Source organism: Anolis sagrei, chromosome 3, assembly GCF_037176765.1.
Source record: "Anolis sagrei isolate rAnoSag1 chromosome 3, rAnoSag1.mat, whole genome shotgun sequence".
Taxonomy (NCBI): domain Eukaryota; kingdom Metazoa; phylum Chordata; class Lepidosauria; order Squamata; family Dactyloidae; genus Anolis; species Anolis sagrei.
This window is the reverse complement of record NC_090023.1, coordinates 1,449,932-1,470,685: the sequence shown is the minus strand read 5'-3', so window position 1 is coordinate 1,470,685 and position 20,754 is coordinate 1,449,932. Positions and strand designations below refer to the sequence as shown.

The following is a 20,754-nucleotide window of genomic DNA, read 5'->3' as shown; positions in this document are numbered from 1 at the left end:
CTCGCGATCCCCTCAGGGGTCCCGACCCCCAGGTTGAGAAACACTGCACTATGAGAAGATTTATGGCCTTGCTGTGTCAACCACATTTCTACTCCCAGCTACATCCCTACTTAATAGGCCTGGGTAACAACGCAAAAATTTGTTTCTAAAATCGATTTGTAATTGGGGGGTTTTTTTGTTTCGATATTTAAAATAATTACAAAACTTTCCCAAAAAAAAGTTTCGGTATTTACGAAATTTCGTAAATATTTACAAAGCATTTTGTAAAGATGGCGCCCTTTTTTTTTTCAATATTTTTAAAATATTTTTTAAATTTAATTATTAATTTAGTAGAATAGGGATTAATTATTATTAATTATTATTAAGGAGGGAAGGCAGGCACTCACTCTGGCGGGCCCTCTTGCTCGCTGCTCGCTCGCCCCTCTCGCTCGCCGCTCGCTATTATTATTAATAGGCAATGCTAAGCAAGCTGGCCAATTGCAACATTCAGGCAGGAAGCAGCCAGACCATGAAGCTGCAAGGCCATTCGATGCTCATCAAGCTGGCCAGCTGCAACATTCACGCTTGCCTCCAGCAGACAAGAGTTCTTCCTCCCACCCTGAACATTATTCCACAGATATATCAACCCCACTTGCCTAGTTTCCAACAGACCTCACAACCTCTGAGGATGCCTGCCATAGATGTGGGTGAAATGTTAGGAGAGAGTGCTTCCACCCCTCTCGCTCGCCGCTCGCTCGCCCCTCTCGCTCGCCGCTCGCTATTATTATTAAAAGGCAGCAATGCTAAGCAAGCTGGCCAATTGCAACATTCAGGCAGGAAGCAGCCAGACCATGAAGCTGCAAGGCCATTCGATGCTCATCAAGCTGGCCAGCTGCAACATTCACGCTTGCCTCCAGCAGACAAGAGTTCTTCCTCCCACCCTGAACATTATTCCACAGATATATCAACCCCACTTGCCTAGTTTCCAACAGACCTCACAACCTCTGAGGATGCCTGCCATACATGTGGGTGAAATGTCAGGAGAGAGTGCTTCCGCCCCTCTCGCTCGCCGCTCGCTCGCCCCTCTCGCTCGCCCCTCTCAGCAAGCATCGGCAGGCGGCCATCTTACGTATTTCCGAAATGGACGGAAATACAAAATTTTTTGGCGCCTGCCGTTTCGATATTTAAAAACACTTCCAGGTTAAAAAAAATGTTTTGTAATCGTTTCGTAATTCAAAAATTAACGAATTTTTTAACGAATTACGAATTAACGAAACGAATTGACCAGCCCTACTACTTAAGCAGCTGAGGGGGAAACAGAAGGGGCCTGAGGCTGTTAGGAATGATGGGAGTTGGAGTCCAAAACACATTAAGGGAGGCCTGATGTTTGCCCATGCCTGCATTAAGCCATGATATTATTTTATAGCTGTGAGCATACATATTCAGATCCAATGTGTTACTACTAGCTAATGAGCCTCCTAGTTTTTTCCCATCCTCTGTTAGAAGATTTATGGCCTTTCTGTGTCAGATTCCTATTCCCAGCTACATCCCCACTTAAGCAGCTGAGGGGGGGGGGGGGGGGAAAGGAAGGAGCACGAGGCTGTTAGCAATGGTGGGAGTTGGAGTCCAAAACACATGAAGAGAGGCCCGAAGTTTGTCCATGCCTGCATTAAGCCATAACACTATTTTATTGCTGTGAGTGTACATATTCAGACCCATTGTGTTAGCCTCCTACTTAGCCTCCTAGCTTTTTCCCATCCTCTAAGACAGGGGTCAGGAACCTTCGGCCCTCCAGGTGTGGTGGACTTCAACTCCCACAATTCCTTGAGGCTCGGCATTCGCCCCAAAGGCTTACCTTGGCCTCAAGGAATTGTGGGAGTTGAAGTCCACCACACCTGGAGGGCCGAAGGTTCCCCATGCCTGCTCTAAGAGAAGATTTATGGCCTTGCTGTGTCAACCAGATTCCTATTCCCAGCTGCGAGGGGAAAAGGAAGGGGTCTGAGGCTGTTAGGAATGGTGGGAGTTGGAGTCCAAAACACCTGGAAAGAGGGCTGAAATTGGCCCATGCCTGAATCATAGAATCAAATCAAAGAGTTGGAAGAGACCTCATGGGCCATCCAGTCCAACCCCTTGCCAAGAAGAAGGAATATTGCTTTCAAATCACTGATATAGAATATAGTGTGTCATATCCATGGCTGGATGGGCATCTACCAGGAGGGCTTTGATTGTGCCTCCTTTTAAGGCAGAAGAGGGCTGGATGGATGACCCTTGGGGTTCCCTTCTGAGGGCTTCCTTGGGGCCTTCATCATTATCCTTGATTGGGCCCTTTAGGGATGCACCTGTGGCTCAGGTGTGTGCCGGGGACCGCAAGGGACTCTGTTGCTGGGGTGACACACCTGGTGGCAGGTAAAGGAAGAAACGGGGGGATATTAGAGAGGGCCTGAAGCATCAAGATGAATGGCCTGGACGAAGGGAAGGCAGCGCTCATCCAGACAAGGAAGAGCAGCCGTGGGGGGGACAGCGATGACCCCAAAACCCCCAGGTAAGCTTTTCGTGAGGGAGAAAGAAAGGACACTTCTTCCAAGCCAAGGAGACGTTGTTGTTGTTGTGGCTGTTGTTGTTTGAAAAGGAAGGGGTCTGAGGCTGAATGGTGGGAGTTGAAGTCCAAAACACCTTGTCTTCCTCTTCCTCAGGTCCTGCTTCTCCGATCTGCAGGAGAAGTACCTCTTCCTGTGGCTGGCCTTGGACTACCTCAGTGACCTGCTCTACCTGGCGGACATCGGGGTGCACTTCCGCACCGGTCAGTGCCCCCCTTTCCTCTGGGAAATGATTGAGGGTCACAGAGTCTTTCCTCTCCTCCCTTGGGTTTGGGCGGGATAGCTAATACTCCAGAAGACAGGAGCAGAATGTTCACAGATGAGAGAGATGGTTGGCCAAAACTAACACAATGAAGCTCAATAGGGATGAATGGAAGATACTCCACTTAGGCAGAAAAATGGAAATGCAAAGAGACAGAATGAGGGACAATGATGCCTGGCTCGAGAGCAAGACGTGTGAAAAAGATCTTGGGGTCCTCATGGGAAATGGAAAAGGAACCAGGAATGTGATGCGGTGGCAAAAAATGCCAATGGGATTTTGGCCTGCATCAAGAGAAGCCTAGAGACTAGATCCAGGGAAGTCATGCTCCCCATGCTCTATTCTGCCTTGCTTAGACCTTACTTACTTACTTACTTACTTACTTATTACTCCCTCGTTGTCCAAGTAGGATAATCCTCCAGCGTGGGTCCGTAGGTGACTGTGAAGCCCTATGCATCTTCTTCCGCATGGAGGGCATTGGTTTCCAGGTGGAAGGCGGTCCCGGTTGGGGTTGGCTTGATGCACCTTCCTCTTGGCACATTTCTCTCTTTCGCCCTCCATTCGTGCCTCCTCGAATTCTGCAGCACTGCTGGTCACAGCTGACCTCCAGCTGGAGCGCTCAAGGGCCAGGGCTTCCCAATTCTCAGTGTCTATGCCAGAGTTTTGAAGGTTGGCTTTGAGGCCATCTTTAAATCTCTTCTCTTGTCCACTAACATTGCATTTTCCATTGTTGAGTTCGGAGTAGAGCAACTGCTTTGGGAGACGGTGGTCAGGCATCCGGACAACGTGGCCGGTCCAGCAGAGTTGATGGCGGAGGAGCATCGCTTCAGTGCTGGTGGTCTTTGCTTCTTCCAGCACATTGACGTTTGTCCGCCTGTCTTGCCAAGAGATTTGCACGATTTTCCAGAGGCAGCGCTGATGGAATCGTTGCAGGAGTTGCATGCGATGTCAGTAGACAGTCCACGTTTTGCAGGCATATAGCAGGGTTGGGAGGACAGTCTGTTCTTTCCCCTTTTTTTGAAGAGGGTGATGATGGTGGCATCCTTGAAATCTGCTAGGATTTTCTCGGTCACCCACACTTTTTCAATGAGCTGGTGGAGTTGTTGTGTCAGCTCAGGTCCTCCCTCTTTAAAGATTTCAGCAGGGATCCCATCAGGTCCGCTGGCTTTGTTATTTTTTTGTTGGCTGATGGCATTGCTGACTTCTTGCAAACTAGGCAGTGCTGCAAACTCATCCCTGGTTAGTTGTTGCTTAGACCACACTACCTGGAATCACACTGTGTCCAATTCTGGGCACCGCAATTGAAGGGAGATATTGACTCTAAGCTGGAATGTGTCCAGAGGAGGACGACTAAAATGATCAAGGGCCTGGAGAACAAGCCTTATGAGGAGTGGATTAAGGAGCTGGGCATGTTTAGCCTGAAGAAGAGAAGGCTGAGAGGAGACATGATAGCCATGTATAAGTACATGAGAGGAAGTCCTAGAGAGGAGGGAGCAAGCTTCCTTTCTGCTTCCCTGGAGACTAGGACGCAATGGAGCCATTGCGTCCGGAAAGGAGATTCCGTCTGAACACGAGAAAGAACTTCCTGACTGTGAGAGCTGTTCAGCAGTGGAACTCTCTGCTCCAGAGTGTAATGGAGGCTCCTTCTTTGGAGGCTTTGAAGCAGAGGCTGGATGGCCATCTGTTGGGGGTGCTTTGAAGGCAATTTTCCTCTTTCTTGGCAGAATGGGGTTGGACTGGATGGCCCACCAGGTCTCTTCCAACTCTAGGATTCTATGATCTATGTGTGCAAAGCCCACCTGGGAGCCACCTACTGCTCTCCAAGGTGAGCTGCAATCCCACAGCTCTCCACTTGGGGGCAGCAGCAGCACACCTGCAGGTACCTGGCCTGGCTGACCAAACTGAGCAAGAGGTGCATGGTGACCATTGATGGGGTTCTCTTCCTCAATAACAATAACTATGTAACACAATTTGAAAAAAAATATTTTCTTGGTTTGACTCAGCACTGAGATGACCATATGATGTGAATCTAATGCACACCCTCATTCTGGGGAGGTAATTTAGCCCAAAAAGGTGACCATTAGACTCATAGTGTCCATAGAAGAGCAGAGGGCAGCATCGCCCGTGCTATACATGAGCTTCAGGGAGGAAACAGGTAGGGAGAGACACAGGAAGATGCCCTGGGAAGGATTATATCAAGAGGCAAAAGCTCTCATCCTTGCAGGTGATTCATCTCAGCCGAAAGAGCAGACGGACCAGGCATTTTGAACTTCAGCTCCCACCATTCCTATCAGCCTAGGTTGAATTGTGGGAGCTGAAGTCCAAAACACCTGGAGGTAGGGCCGAAGTTGGTCCATGCCTAAGATAGTTCTCCTTTGGGTTCTTTCCATCTGCAATTGCTCCAACTGTTGACACTTCTTTAGTTACGACCCTGTGAATGTAGAAGAGCCAAGGCCATCTAGTCTGATCACCCTGCTCCCCCCTTCTGTGATAAATGTGGGGAGTGGTTTCATTGAAATTGCATGAAAGGTATATGAACAAGGTCTGGGCAAGACCGAAGGCACCATCCTGGGAGGATTGGAACCTGGGAAAATGGCATTGTGGACAACTGCAAATGAAGATGAAATTCTGACATGACCAGAGACGATTATTAACTCTTGAGTTGAAAACAACATGTTTACATAGTCAAAGACAATGGTTCTTTAAGTTAGAGAAGTCAAGCACAATGCACCTTGGGTTGTTGTAGGTTTTTTCGGGCAATATGGCCATGGTCTAGAGGCATGTTCTCCTGACATTTTGCCTGCATCTATGGCAAGCATCCTCAGAGGTAGTGAGGTCTGCCTCTAGACTATGGCCATATTGCCTGAAAAAACCTATAACAACCCAGTGATTCCAGTCATGAAAGCCTTCGACAATACAATGCACCTTCCTTAAGAAGGGAAACCAACATCACTTAAGGAAGAAAGGCTAACATCTGATAGAGATTATAGAGTCGGCAAGTTTTAGCTGCAAAACAACCTGTCATTTATTTATTTATTTACAGTATTTATATTCCACCCTTCTCACTCCGCAGGGGACTCAGGGCGGATCACAATGCACGTATATACGGCAAACATTCAATGCCATAGACGCACAACATATATAGACAGACACACAGAGGCTATTTAACTTTCCAGCTTCATGAGAGTACGCTTTGAATTCTGGCCACCGGGGGAGCTGTCGCTTCACCGTCCACTAATGGAGTACTTCCTCATTCTTTGCATGCTGCTGGAGAATTTTATGGCATCGCAAATTAGTTAAATTAGCCTCCCTGCATAAGCAGTACCTAAATTTCCTACTTGACAGGTGCAACTGCCTTTCGGGCTGCAAAGATCAACAGCAAGCTAGACAAATGGCCAGAAGCTCACTCCGACCCAGGCTGGCTTTGAACTCATGACCTCTTGGTCAATTGATTTTATCATGTTTTTAATATTATCTTAATTGTTTTACTGTATTTTTATTCTTTGATGTCTGACTGTAAACTGCCCCGAATTGCCTTCGGGCTGAGAGGAGCGGTATATAAATATAGCAAATAAATAAATAAATAAATAAATAGTGATTTTAATGCAGCTGGCTCCCAACCAGCTGCACCACAACCCAATCCCTGCACCACAATCCTGTCCCATTTACAACATTTTGGAACAACAGCAGAAAGAAACATGTTATATAAGAATCATAGAATAGAATCATAGAATCCTAGAGTTGGAAGAGACCTCCTGGGCCATCCAGTCCAACCCCATTCTGCCAAGAAGCAGGAATATTGCATTCAAATCACCCCTGACAGATGGAGGGCCAAAGTTTGCTCATACCTGGTATACTAAAGTTTTTAAAATGTATTCATGACATTTCTCTCTGTGTCTCTCGTCTGGCAGGCTTCCTGGAGGAAGGGCTGCTGGTGGCGGACCCCAGGGCCATCGCCCGGCGTTACATGGGCTCCGGAACCTTCCGCCGGGACGTTGCCTCGCTGCTCCCGACGGACCTGCTGTACCTGTGGCTGGGCCTGGGCTGTCCGCTGGGAGTGCGCGCCAACCGCCTGCTGCGCAGCCCTCGCTTGCTGGAAGCCCTGGACCGGACAGAGACCCGCACCGCACACCCTCACGCTTTCCGCCTGCTCAAGCTGGTCTCCTGCATCTTCGCGGGAATCCACTGGCACGGCTGCCTCTACTTCGCCCTCTCGGGGCACATCGGCTTCGGGGCAGATGGCTGGGTCTGTTGTGAATACTTTTCATAGAATCCTAGAATCATAGAATCAAAGAGTTGGAAGAGACCTCATGGGCCATCATCCAGTCCAACCCCATCCTGCCAAGAAGCAGGAATATTGCATTCAAATCACCCCTGACAGATGGCCATCCAGCCTCATAGAATCATAGAATCAAAGAGTTGGAAGAGACCTCATGGGCCATCATCCAGTCCAACCCCATCCTGCCAAGAAGCAGGAATATTGCATTCAAATCACCCCTGACAGATGGCCATCCAGCCTCATAGAATCATAGAATCAAAGAGTTGGAAGAGACCTCATGGGCCATCCAGTCCAACCCCATTCTGCCAAGAAGCAGGAATATTGCATTCAAATCACCCCTGACAGATGGCCATCCAGCCTCATAGAATCATAGAATCAAAGAGTTGGAAGAGACCTCATGGGCCATCCAGTCCAACCCCATCCTGCCAAGAAGCAGGAATATTGCATTCAAATCACCCCTGACAGATGGCCATCCAGCCTCTGTTTCAAAGCTTCCAAAGAAGGAGCCTCCACCACACTCCCTCCGGGGCAGAGAGTTCCACTGCTGAACGGCTCTCACAGTCAGGAAGTTCTTCCTCGTGTTCAGATGGAATCTCCTCTCTTGTAGTTTGAAGCCATTCCTCCCTTGCGTCCTAGTCTCCAGGGAAGCAGAAAACAAGCTTGCTCCCTCCCCCTTCTCCCTGTGGTTTCCTCTCACATATTTATACATGGCTATCATATCTCCTCTCAGCCTTCTCTTCTTCAGGCTAAACATGCCCAGTTCCCTAAGCCGCTCCTCATAGGGCTTGTTCTCCAGACCCTTGATCATTTTCAAACATTCAAAAGCACTAAAACTGTTCTTTTATTTAGTTTACAATGAGACGGAGTATAATGTATTGTCGAAGGCCTTCATGGCTGGAATCATTGGGTTGTTGTAGGTTTTTTCGGGCTATATGGCCATGGTCTAGAGGCATTCTCTCCTGACGTTTCGCCTGCATCTATGGCAAGCATCCTCAGAGGAATTGAGGTATTGACGCTCTCTACGTGGGGTTGCCCTTGAAGACAGCCCGGAAGCTTCAATTGGTCCAACGTGCGGCAGCCATGATACTAACAGGACGCAGGGAGCATACAACGCCCTTGTTGTACCAGCTCCACTGGCTGCCGATCTGCTACCGGGCTCAATTCAAGGTGCTGGCGCTGGCCTATAAAGCCCTAAATGGTTCCGGCCCAAGATACCTATCCGACCGCATCTCGACCTACGAGCCCACCAGGACTTTGAGATCGTCCGGGGAGGCCCTGCTCTCGATCCCGCCTGCCTCACAGGCACGGCTGGCGGGGACGAGAGACAGGGCCTTCTCGGTGGTGGCTCCTCGGCTGTGGAACACCCTTCCCGTGGACATCAGACTGGCTCCTTCCCTGATGATATTCCGCAGGAAACTAAAGACTTGACTGTTCAAGAAGGCGTTCGAACAAGAAGTGCAATAATTGGTAATGACGATAGGAATGGAACAACGGAAAATGATACTGGATTGTGGTTTAGACGATGAGACGACGTGGAATGGCTTTTGTAGTATTGATGATGATAAGCACAGTAAATAAATAAATAAATAAATACCTCTGAGGATGCTTGCCATAGATGCAGGCGAAACGTCAGGAGAGAATGCCTCTAGACCCATGATGGCGAACCTATGACACGTGTGTCAGCACTGACACGCGTAGCCATTTTCGGTGACACACGGTCGCATGTAGCCGCATACAGAGATGTGGCCACATCTCAAGAAAGACATTTCATCCTCAGCTCCTACACCAGCATTTTTCTATAATGCCGAGATATACGGCATTATAGAAAAAGCAGGTAAGTTAAATAATTAGTTTTTGGTTTATTAAATGCAGTTATATATTACAATAATATATTTTTGTTATTAAACTATAAATATCATGAAATTAAGTGTTTTTCTCGAAGTGGCACCCCACCTGAGTTATGCTCGTTTTTTTGGCAAGTATTGACACACCAAGCTCAAAAGGTTGCCCATTATTGCTCTAGACCATGGGCATATAGCCCGAAAAAACCTACAACAACCCAAACAGAGTATATGTGTTGTCGAAGGCCTTCATGGCTGGAATCACTGAGTTACTGTGAGTTTCTTGGGCTCCAGTAGCATTCTCTCCTAATGTTTCACCTGCATCTGTGGCTGGTATCTTTAGAGGTCTGTTGGAAATGAGGCAAGTGGGGTGTATATATCTGTGGAATGTCCAGGGTCGTGGAAAGAATCCTTGTCTGTTCGAAGCAATTGTGAATGTTGCAATTAGGTGCAAGAACAAGCCACGAGAGTAAAGACAAAGATGGAGGCAAAGTCTTCTTGCCATACCTCAAGGCAACCACTGACCGCATAGGGAACCTGATGGAGAAACACAAGCTCCAAATGATCTACAGACCCACCGAGAAACTCAACCAATGCAACAAAGGACAAGAGAGATCCTCTCACCTCTGCAGGGGTCTCCCGTATACCAGCTGTGGACAAGTCTACATAGGGACCAACCTGTACACAGAATATTATTGGAGAACACAGAAACGCTGGACCACTCTCACAACCACCATGTCAGGCTACACAGAGAAGCTATTGAAACCCACCATAAGCAGGTGGACAATTTCAACAGAAAGGAGGAAACCATGAAAATGAACAAAATCTGGTCACCAGTATTGAAAAATACCAGAATTAAGGAAGCAAATAAAGAACATCACTCGGAAACAGGGAAACTCCAGGCAGCAAACAATCAAGTGACAGTTAACGCCTCCCAAACAGAGGATGCCTCCAGGCAGTAACAGCCAGGCTTTGCAACTGCAAGGCTACTTAACTGCAGCACGCTTCAAACAGACAAAGGTTCTTTCTCCCATATATATCCACAGATTATATACATTCCACTTGCCTCATTCCCACAGACCTCTGAATAAATCAGCCACAGATGCAGGTGAAACGTCAGGAGAGAATGCTACTGGAACATGGCCATACAGCCTGAAAACTCACAACAATCCAGACCGAGTATACTACAGAGCAATATAGAGAAAGAAAATAGACATACAGACTCTATACCTACTTTGGGTACACAAACAATGGATCCTACAATTCACTCAACATTCACACGCATATACACATTCATTCCCCACCATGCACACAGTGCCATCTCTTCTTCCTTCTCCTGGAAAAGAGACCCCGAATGTAGGCCAGATTGCAATCCCTGCAAATCTGCCATTCTGCAAATACGCCATCTCCCTCCATCTCTTGGAGAAGATTGGCGGCTGGACCAGACTCCTCCTGTCTGCCACAGTTTTGGAATAGTAAAATGTCTCTTATATAGCAATATTTCTTGCTGTTGTTCCAGTTTTGCCAGTGTTTTGCCAGTGAAGACATCCTAACTCAGTTCCTGGATGGATTCTGATTTTGCTTCCTTAAGAAGGTTTTCCTTCTTAAGTAAGGAGCCTTGTTTGCTTCCTTAACTTCACTTAAAAGAGTCATTGGTAATGTAAACATGTTGTTTTCCACCAAGAGTTCAATAGTTAATCATTTGTTTCTGGCCATCAATGTCAGCAGTTCAGCAGTTCTCATCAGTAGCTTGTTGTAGTTTTCCAGGCCTTATTGCTTAGGTTGGCATATTTAGGTTATATAGACCCCAGTCATACTCCTTTCATGCAATTCCATTGAAACCATACTGTTATGGAACGGGGTCCCAAGACCCTCCGGGATCTTACCAGTCTGCTATGGATCTGAAGCAAGAGTCCAAACAGTTAGAGGGCAAAACACAGGTTTATTCATATTGCGCAATAAGAAGGCGGACAGACAGCATAATGCAGTATGCCGGTACCAAGCCATCCGCCCCGACTGGGACGAACATCAGGGTTTATATACCTTACTTGTTGACAACTTAAGGTTTTCCTTTATCCTTATTTGACATAGCATTAAGCAAACATTTCCTTTAGCATAAACATCTTCAGGAAGGAGCTTACCACAAAGTTTCCTTTTCAGTAAACAACCCCCCATACACGGTAATATTGCATATATTGCACGTAGCAACCACATTTCAGTAACATAACACGCCCCTTACAGTTAACGTGTAGCAACCTTTGTGGTTAAGCAGAAGCAGTCATGGAGCAAGCGTGTCTTGGTCAATCTTCCTGTTTATCACAAGTACCAAGTTCAGCACTGCTCCAGGCACCTTGCAATGTTTCCAATGTAATCTGCATGCAGTCTATAAGCCTATGTGCCTGAAGCCCCCATTGTACCTCCAATACATGTCTGAAGCCCTCTCAATTCATCATTTATTTCATGACAACTCATAGATTCATAGAATCAAAGAGTTGGAAGAGACCTCATGGGCCATCCAGTCCAACCCCATTCCGCCAAGAAGCAGGAATATTGCATTCAAATCCCCCCTGACAGATGGCCATCCAGCCTCTGTTTAAAAGCTTCCAAAGAAGGAGCCTCCACCACACTCCGGGGCAGAGAGTTCCACTGCTGAACGGCTCTCACAGTCCATCAGTTCCTGGACAGATGTTGGCTTTGCTTCCTTAAGTGATCATTGGTTTTCTTTCTTAAGGAGTGTTCTTTGCTTCCTTCTTAATGTAAGGAACCTTGTAAACAATTCTCTAACTTAAAAAAAAATCATTGCCTTTGGTAATGTAAACATGTTGTTTTCCACCAAGAGTTCGACAGTTAATAATTTGTTTCCAGTCATCAATGTCAGCAGTTCTCATCAGTATTTTTTTTGTAGTTTTCCAGGCTTCATTTCTTAGGTTGGCATAGTTAGGCTATATAGACCCCAGTCATACTCCTTTCACACAATTCCATTCAAACCATACATCATTTATTTCATGACAACTCCATCAGTTCCTGGACAGATGTTGACTTTGCTCCCTTAAGTGATCATTGGTTTTCTTTCCTAAGCAGTGTTATTTGCTTCCTTCTTAATGTAAGGAACCTTGTAAACAATTCTCTATCTTTTAAAAAAACCCATTGCCTTTGGTAATGTAAACATGTTGTTTTCCACCAAGAGTTCAACAGTTAATCATTTGTTTCCAGTCATCAATGGTGGCAGTTCTCATCAGTAATCTTTTTGTAGTTTTCCAGGCATCATTTCTTAGGTTGGCATAGTTAGGCTATATAGACCCCAGTCATACTTCTTTCATGCAATTCCATTGAAACCATACATCATTTATTTCATGACAACTCCATCAGTTCCTGGACAGATGTTGACTTTGCTTCCTTAAGTGATAATTGGTTTTCTTTCCTAAGGAGTGTTGTTTGCTTCCTTCTTAATGTAAGGAACCTTGTAAACAATTCTCTAACTTAAAAAAAATTAATTGCCTTTTGTAATGTAAGCATGTTGTTTTCCACCAAGAGTTCAACAGTTAATAATTTGTTTCCAGTCATCAATGTCAGCAGTTCTCATCAATATTTTTTTTGTAGTTTTCCAGGCTTCATTTCTTAAGTTGGCATCTTTAGGCTATATAGACCCCAGTCATACTCCTTTCACACAATTCCATTCAAACCATACATCATTTATTTCAAGACAACTCCATCAGTTCCTGGACAGATGTTGACTTTGCTTCCTTAAGTGATAATTGGTTTTCTTTTCTAAGGAGCATTGTTTGCTTCCTTCTTAATGTAACGAGCCTTTCAAACAATTCCTTAACTTAAAAAAAATCATTGCCTTTGGTAATGTAAACATGTTGTTTTCCACCAAGAGTTCAACAGTTAATAATTTGTTTCCAGTCATCAATATCAGCAGTTCTCATCAGTAATATTTTTGGAATTTTCCAGGCCTTATTGCTTAGGTTGGCATCTTTAGGCTATATAGACCCCAGTCATACTCCTTTCACACAATTCCATTCAAACCATACATCATTTATTTCATGACAACTCCATCAGTTCCTAGACATATGTTGACTTTGCTTCCTTAAGTGATCATTGGTTTTCCTTCTTAATGAGTGTTGTTTGCTTCCTCTTTAATGTAAGGAACCTTGTAAACAATTCTCTAACTTAAAAAAAGTCATTGCCTTTGGTAATGTAAACATGTTGTTTTCCACCAAGAGTTCAACAGTTAATAATTTGTTTCCAGTCATCAATGGTGGCAGTTCTCATCAGTAATCTTTTTGTAGTTTTCCAGGCTTCATTTCTTAGGTTGGCATAAGTTTTCCAGGCTTCATTTCTTAGGTTAGGCTATATAGACCCCAGCCATACTCCTTTCACACAATTCCATTGAAACCATGCATCATTTATTTCATGACAACTCCATCAGTTCCTGGACAGATGTTGACTTTGCTTCCTTAAGTGATCATTGGTTTTCCTTCTTAATGAGCATTGTTTGCTTCCTTCTTAATGTAAGGAACCTTGTAAACAATTCCTTAACTTTAAAAATATAATTGCCTTTGGCAATGTAAACATGTTGTTTTCCACCAAGAGTTCAACTGTTAATGATTTATTTCCAGTCATCAATGGCGGCAGTTCTCATCAGTAATCTTTTTGTAGTTTTCCAGGCTTCATTTCTTAGGTTGGCATAGTTAGGCTATATAGACCCCAGTCATACTCCTTTCATGCATACATCATTTATTTATTTAATGACAACTCCATCAGTTCCTGGACAGGTGTTGACTTTGCTTCCTTAAGTGATCATTGGTTTTCCTTCTTAATGAGCATTGTTTGCTTCCTTCTTAATGTAAGGAACCTTGTAAACAATTCTCTAACTTAAAAAAAATCATTGCCTTTGGTAATGTAAACATGTTGTTTTCCACCAAGAGTTCAACAGTTAATCATTTGTTTCCAGTCATCAATGTCAGCAGTTCTCATCAGTATTTTTTTTGTAGTTTTCCAGGCCTTACTGCTTAGGTTGACATATTTAGGCTATATAGGCCCCAGTCATACTCCTTTCATGCAATTCCATTGAAACCATGCATCATTTATTTCATGACAACTCCATCAGTTCCTGGACAGATGCTGACTTTGCTTACTTAAGTGATCATTGGTTTTCCTTCTTAATGAGCATTGTTTGCTTCCTTCTTAATGTAAGGAAACTTGTAAACAATTCTTTAACTTAAAAAAATCATTGCCTTTGGTAATGTAAACATGTTGTTTTCCACCAAGAGTTCAACAGTTAATAATTTGTTTCCAGTCATCAATGGTGGCAGTTCTCATCAGTAATCTTTTTGTAGTTTTCCAGGCTTCATTTCTTAGGTTGGCATAGTTAGGCTATGTAGACCCCAGTCATACTTCTTTCATGCATACATCATTTATTTATTTCATGACAACTCCATCAGTTCCTGGACAGGTGTTGACTTTGCTTCCTTAAGTGATCATTGGTTTTCCTTCTTAGACCCGTCGCAAACTCTGTTCCTGCGGGAGCAAACCTTGCTAGCATGTCCCTGACGTCATGAGACTCCGCCTCTCGCCCCGCCCCTTTCTCCGCCTCTTTCTCCTTGCGAGAGTGGTTTTTCCTTTGCTAGGGCAGCATTGCCAGCATACTCTCTCAGTTGGCAGAATTCAACTGAGAGAAAATGCGGGCAATGCTGCCCTAGCAAAGGAAAAACCACGCTGGCAAAGAGAAAGGGGCGGAGAAAGGGGCGGGGCGAGAGGCGCAGGCTCATGACGTCAGGGATGTGCTAGCAAGGTTTGCTCCCGCAGGAACAGAGTTTGCGACGGCTCTTAATGAGCATTGTTTGCTTCCTTCTTAATGTAAGGAACCTTGTAAACAATTCTTTAACTTAAAAAAAATCATTCCCTTTGGTAATGTAAACATGTTGTTTTCCACCGAGAGTTAATCATTTGTCTCTGGCCCTCAGTGTCAGCAGAAACTTTTAATTACAGTTCATTGGTTCACCTTTTGTAGTTTCATACAATTTCATTCAAGCCATTCATCATGTTTTATGGCAGGTCTACCCGAACACCAGTGACCCTGACTTCGGACGGTTGTTGCGCCAGTACCTGCACTCCTTCTACTTCTCGACACTGGTGCTGACCACGGTGGGGGACACGCCAGAGCCGAGCCGTGAGGAGGAGTTCCTCTTCATGTCCGCCGGGTTCCTGCTAGCTGTGCTGGCCTTTGCCACCATCATGGGCAGTGTGGCCTCCGAGGTGGCCGACATGGGCCGGGCCGAGGCCTCCTTCCTCCCAGAGCACGACCCCATCAAGGCCTACCTGGGTGAAATGCAGGTGGAGCCCCGGCTGCGGCACCGTGTGAACGACTGGCTGAGGCACCTGCGCATGAACCGCAAGATGATCCGGGAAGACCGGGCCCTGCGACACCTGGCCCCACACCTGCGTGCTGAAGTGGTGTCCGCCGTCCACCTCCCCACCCTGCGCAAGGTCCAGATCTTCCGACACTGCGAGCGCAGCCTCCTGGAGGAGGTGGTCCTCCGCCTGCAGCCACAGGTCTACTCGCCCGGAGAGTACGTCTGCCGCAAGGGGGAGGTGGGCCGCGAGATGTTCTTCGTGCGTGAGGGGCAGCTGGCCGTGGTGGCCGACGACGGGGTCACGCCCTACGCCCTCCTCAGGGAGGGACACTACTTCGGGGAGATCAGCATCCTCAGCATCAAGGGTAAGGTCCCACAAGCGGGGGTCGCAGTTTTCATAGTGTCCAGCATACAGTATAGTTGCTTATGGAAGAGGGCAGCTTTTTGTAGTTTTCCAGGCCTTATTTCTTAGGTTGACATATTTAGGCTATATAGACCCCAGTCATACTCCTTTCATGCAATTCCATTGAAACCATACTGTTATGGAACGGGGTCCCAAGACCCTCCAGGATCTTACCAGTCTGCTATGGATCCGAAGCAAGAGTCCAAACAGTTAGAGGGCAAAACACAGGTTTATTCATATTGCGCAATGAGAAGGCGGACAGACGGCATAACCATCCGTGAGATACACAGACCTAAGTGTATCTGTCGGGGGTGCTTTGAATGGGATTGTCCCGCTTCTTGGCAGAATGGGGTTGGACTGGATGGCCCACCAGGTCTCTTCCAACTCGATTTGAGGATTCTAAGCAATCCTGGAATGCCGTCACCAGCAAGTCCACTGAGCACAGCAACGATCTTTTGACTCTCTCAAACAAATCATCAGATTTAGTCAGCCAGGAAGGTCTAACCCTACCCCTAACCCTCTGTCCCCTCCCCCTTCTTTCCTTCCTTCCTTCCTTCCTTCCTTCCTTCCTTCCTTCCTTCCTTCCTTCCCTCCCTCCCTCCCTCCCTCCCTCCTTCCTTCCTTCCTTCCTTCCTTCCTTCCTTCCTTCCTTCCTTCCTTCCTTCTTTCCTTCTCTTTTTCTCTCTCTCCTTGCTACTCTCCCTCCCTTCTTCCCTTCTGTCTGTCCCCTTCCTTCCTTCCTTCCTTCCTTCCTTCCTTCCTTCCTTCCTTCCCTCCCTCCCTCCCTCCCTCCCTCCCTCCCTCCCTCCCTCCCTCCTTCCTTCCTTCCTTCCTTCCTTCCTTCCTTCTTTCCTTCTCTTTTTCTCTCTCTCCTTGCTACTCTCCCTCCCTTCTTCCCTTCTGTCTGTCCCCTTCCTTCCTTCCTTCCTTCCTTCCTTCCTTCCTTCCTTATTTCCTTATTTCCTTATTTCCTTCCTTCTCTCTTTCTCTCTCCTTGTTATTCTCCCTCCCTTCTTCCTTCTTCCCTTCCATCTCTCCTCTTCCACTTCAATCCTTCCCTTCCTTCTCTCTCTCCTTGCTACTCTCCTTCCCTTCTTCCTTCTTCCCTTCCATCTCTCCTCTTCCACTTCAATCCTTCCTTCCTTCTCTCTCTCATTCCTACTCTCCCTCCCTTCTTCCTTCTTCCCTTCCATCTCTCCTCTTCCACTTCAATCCTTCCTTCCTTCTCTCTCTCCTTGCTACTCTCCTTCCCTTCTTCCTTCTTCCTTTCCATATCTCCTCTTCCACTTCAGTCCTTCCTTCCTTCTCTCTCTCCTTGCTACTCTCCTTCCCTTCTTCCTTCTTCCTTTCCATCTCTCCTCTTCCACTTCAATCCTTCCTTCCTTCTCTCTCTCCTTGCTACTCTCCTTCCCTTCTTCCTTCTTCCTTTCCATCTCTCCTCTTCCACTTCAATCCTTCCTTCCTTCTCTCTCTCATTCCTACTCTCCCTCCCTTCTTCTGTCTTCCATTCCATCTCTCCTCTTCCACTTCAATCCTTCCTTCCTTCTCTCTCTCATTCCTACTCTCCCCCCTTCTTCCTTCTTCCTTTCCATCTCTCCTCTTCCACTTCAATCCTTCCTTCCTTCTCTCTCTCATTCCTACTCTCCTTCCCTTCTTCCTTCTTCCTTTCCATATCTCCTCTTCCACTTCAATCCTTCCTTCTCTCTCTCCTTGCTACTCTCCTTCCCTTCTTCCTTCTTCCTTTCCATCTCTCCTCTTCCACTTCAATCCTTCCTTCCTTCTCTCTCTCCTTGCTACTCTCCTTCCCTTCTTCCTTCTTCCTTTCCATCTCTCCTCTTCCACTTCAATCCTTCCTTCCTTCTCTCTCTACTTGCTACTCTCCTTCCCTTCTTCCTTCTTTCTTTTCATCTCTCCTCTTCCACTTCAATCCTTCCTTCCTTCTCTCTCTCTCATTCCTACTCTCCCTCCCTTCTTCCTTCTTTCTTTTCATCTCTCCTCTTCTACTTCAATCCTTCCTTCCTTCTCTCTCCCTCATTCCTACTCTCCCTCCCTTCTTCCTTCTTCCCTTCTGTCTGTCCCCTTCCCCTTCCTTCCTTCCTTCCTTCCTTCCTTCCTTCCTTCCTTCATTTCCTTCCTTCTCTTTTTCTCTCTCTCATTGCTATTCTCCCTCCCTTTTTCCTTCTTCCCTTCCATCTCTCCACTTCCACTTCAATCCTTCCTTCCTTCTCTCTCTTATTCCTACTGTCCCCCCCTTCTTCCTCCTTCCCTTCCATCTGTCCTCTTCCACTTCAATCCTTCCTTCCTTATTTCTCCTTCCTTCTCTCTTTCTCTCTCCCCTTGCTACTCTCCCTCCCTTCTTCCCTTTTGTCTCTCCTCTTCCACTTCACTCCTTCCTTCCTTCCTTCCTTCCTTCCTTCTTTCTTACCTTCCTTCTTCCGTTCCTTGCTTTCTTCTCTCTCTCCTTGCTACTTTATCCCCCTTCTTCCTTCTTCCCTTCCATCTCTCTTCTTCTGCTTCAATCCTTCCTTCCTTCCTTCTTTCCTATCTACCTATCTTTCCTTTCTTCCCACTCCTCTCCCTTCCTTCTTCTTCATTCCCTCCATCCCTGGCTATTTTGCCCCTATGCATGACTAGGCTAGAGAGAAGATGGGATCCATAGTCCAAAGCACTGGGGCAGGGGGCTTCCCTTCAGACACCCTCCCTTCCCACACTGGCCTGGCCGCTCCTTGGCCGGAGGACTGACCATGCCAGGGAGCCCCCTCCTGAGGGCCCTTGACCCCTTCATTGTTGTTGTTGTTGTTGTTGTTATGTTTTTGTTTATTTATACCCCGCTTTTTCTGTCTTCCTTTGAGTTGCTGGGAGGTTTTTTCAGGCTGTTATGGTCATGTTCCAGCAGCATTTTCTCCTGACATTTCATCTACATCTGTGACTGGCTTCTTCAGAGGCTCTGTTGGCAATGAAGCAATCTGTCGAATAACGTCCAGGCTTGGGAGAGGGAACCCTTGTCTGTTTAAGGAAATGTGAATGTTGCAATAAGCAACCTTGAACAGCATTGAGTAGCCATGAGGCTGCAAAGTCAATCAGTGACAGTGTCTGCATAGAGGGAGCCTGGCTGTTGTTGCCTGGAGGCACCCTCTGTTTGGGAGGTGTTCTCTGACCCTTGATTACATGACGCTTGGAGTTCCCCCTGTTTCTGAGTGGTCTTCCTTATTTACTGTCTTGGTTCTGGTGTTTTTGAATAATGAACACACTTTCCGAATGGGGGTGCCTCCAGGCAACAGAAGCCAGGCAACCTCTCTCTCTCGCTATCTATCTATCTATCTATCTATCTATCTATCTAGACAACAAAACCTCTGATTACATAATGTCTGGAGTTCTCCCAGTTTCTGAGTGGTCTTCTTTATTTACTGTCTTGCTTCCAAGACAGTATGGGGGTGCCTCCAGGCAACAATTTGGAACACACTTTCCAAATGGGGGTGCCTCCAGGCAACAGAAGCCAGGCAACCTCTCTCTCTCGCTATCTATCTATCTATCTATCTAGACAACAAAACCTCTGATTACATAATGTCTGGAGTTCCCCCAGTTTCTGAGTGGTCTTCTTTATTTACTGTCTTGCTTCTGGTGTTTTTGAATAATGAACGCACTTTCCGAATGGGGGTGCCTCCAGGCAACAGAAGCCAGGCAACCTCTCTCTCTATATACATATACATATACATATACATATACATATACATATACATATATATACTTCACTGCCAACAAAACCTCTGAAGATGCCATTAACCACAAATGCAGGTGAAACATCAGGAGAGAATGCTACTGGAGCATATTGGCCATACAGCTTAAAATCTCACAGCAAGCCAGTGATTCTGGCCAAGGAAGCCTTTGATGATACACTTTCCTTCCTTGCTTGCTTCAGGCAACCGTTCGGGCAACCGGCGCACGGCCAACATCCGGAGCCTGGGCTACTCGGACCTCTTCCGCTTGTCCAAGGGAGACCTGGCCGAAGTGCTGGCCGAATTCCCCAGCGCCAAGGAGGCCCTGGAGGCCAAAGGTCGGGAGATCCTGCTCCAGATGGGCCAGCTGGACACCCAAGTGGAGGCCCGAGAGGAAGCCCGGCAGCGGGAGGAGCAGCGCCGGACCGAGGTCCTGCAGCAGCGCCTGGACGCCCTCCAGACCCGCCTGGCCCGCATGCTGGCCGGACTGGAGTCCGGGGCACTCAAGCTGACCCTGCGCCTGGAGCGGCTGGAGGGGGGGTCGGGAGGGGAGGGGCCCCCCTGAGAAGCCCTGAGACAGACCCCCACCCCCACTCCCTCCTCTCCCAGGCCCCCTCCCCATCCAGCCAGTGGTCAGTCCCCCTGGGCCCAGACCAAAGGCCACCTCCTTGGACTGAGAACCTCCAGGACAGACACCCCCTTCCCAGTTCCACTCTCCCTTCATTTGGAGTTGGTCTGAATGACCTTCAATGGACTTGCCATGGGTCCGAACTCTCTCCCAAGACTCACCTTCAGCAACTCCAGGGATATGTCAGTCATGGGCAGCTGACCCTTGACCCTGCAGTTGTGGGTCCAAATCCTCTCTCAAAACTCACCTTCAGCAACTCTAGGGATGTGTCAGCAATGGTCAGTAATGGTCAGCAGATGCTTGACTCTGCAGTCACAGGTCCAAACCCTCTCCCAAGACTCACCCTCAGCTACTCCAGGGCTGTGTCAATAATGGTCAGCTGACCCTTGACCCGGCAGTCATGAGTTCAAATCCTCTTCCAAGACTCACCCTCAGCAACTCCAGGGAATGGTCAATCATGGTTAGCTGACCCTTGACTCTGCAGTCATGGGTCCAAACACTCCCCCAAGACTCCTTCTCAGCAATTCCAGGGATGTGTCAGTAATGGTCAGCAGACCCTTGACCCCAAAGACATGGGTCCAAACCCCCTCCCAAGACTCACCTTCAGCTACTCCAGGGCTGTGTCAGTAAGGGTCAGCTGACCCTTGACCCCATAGTCATGGGTCCAAACCCTCTCCCAAGACTCATTCTCAC

The 20,754-nt window shown here is 47.0% G+C and overlaps 1 protein-coding gene across 1 annotated transcript in view; it reads left to right on the top strand.

The window, feature by feature from the left end:
- The window catches only part of CNGA4 (cyclic nucleotide gated channel subunit alpha 4), a 36,476-nt gene extending 16,478 nt beyond the window's left edge, over positions 1 to 19,998 (top strand). The window contains exons 3-6 of the mRNA XM_067466391.1: positions 2,673 to 2,779; positions 6,747 to 7,081; positions 15,016 to 15,679; positions 19,637 to 19,998. Coding sequence (XP_067322492.1) covers positions 2,673 to 2,779; positions 6,747 to 7,081; positions 15,016 to 15,679; positions 19,637 to 19,998 — 1,468 coding nt within the window. The remainder of the gene's footprint in view (positions 1 to 2,672; positions 2,780 to 6,746; positions 7,082 to 15,015; positions 15,680 to 19,636) is intronic.
- The last annotated feature ends 756 nt before the right edge of the window (positions 19,999 to 20,754 follow it).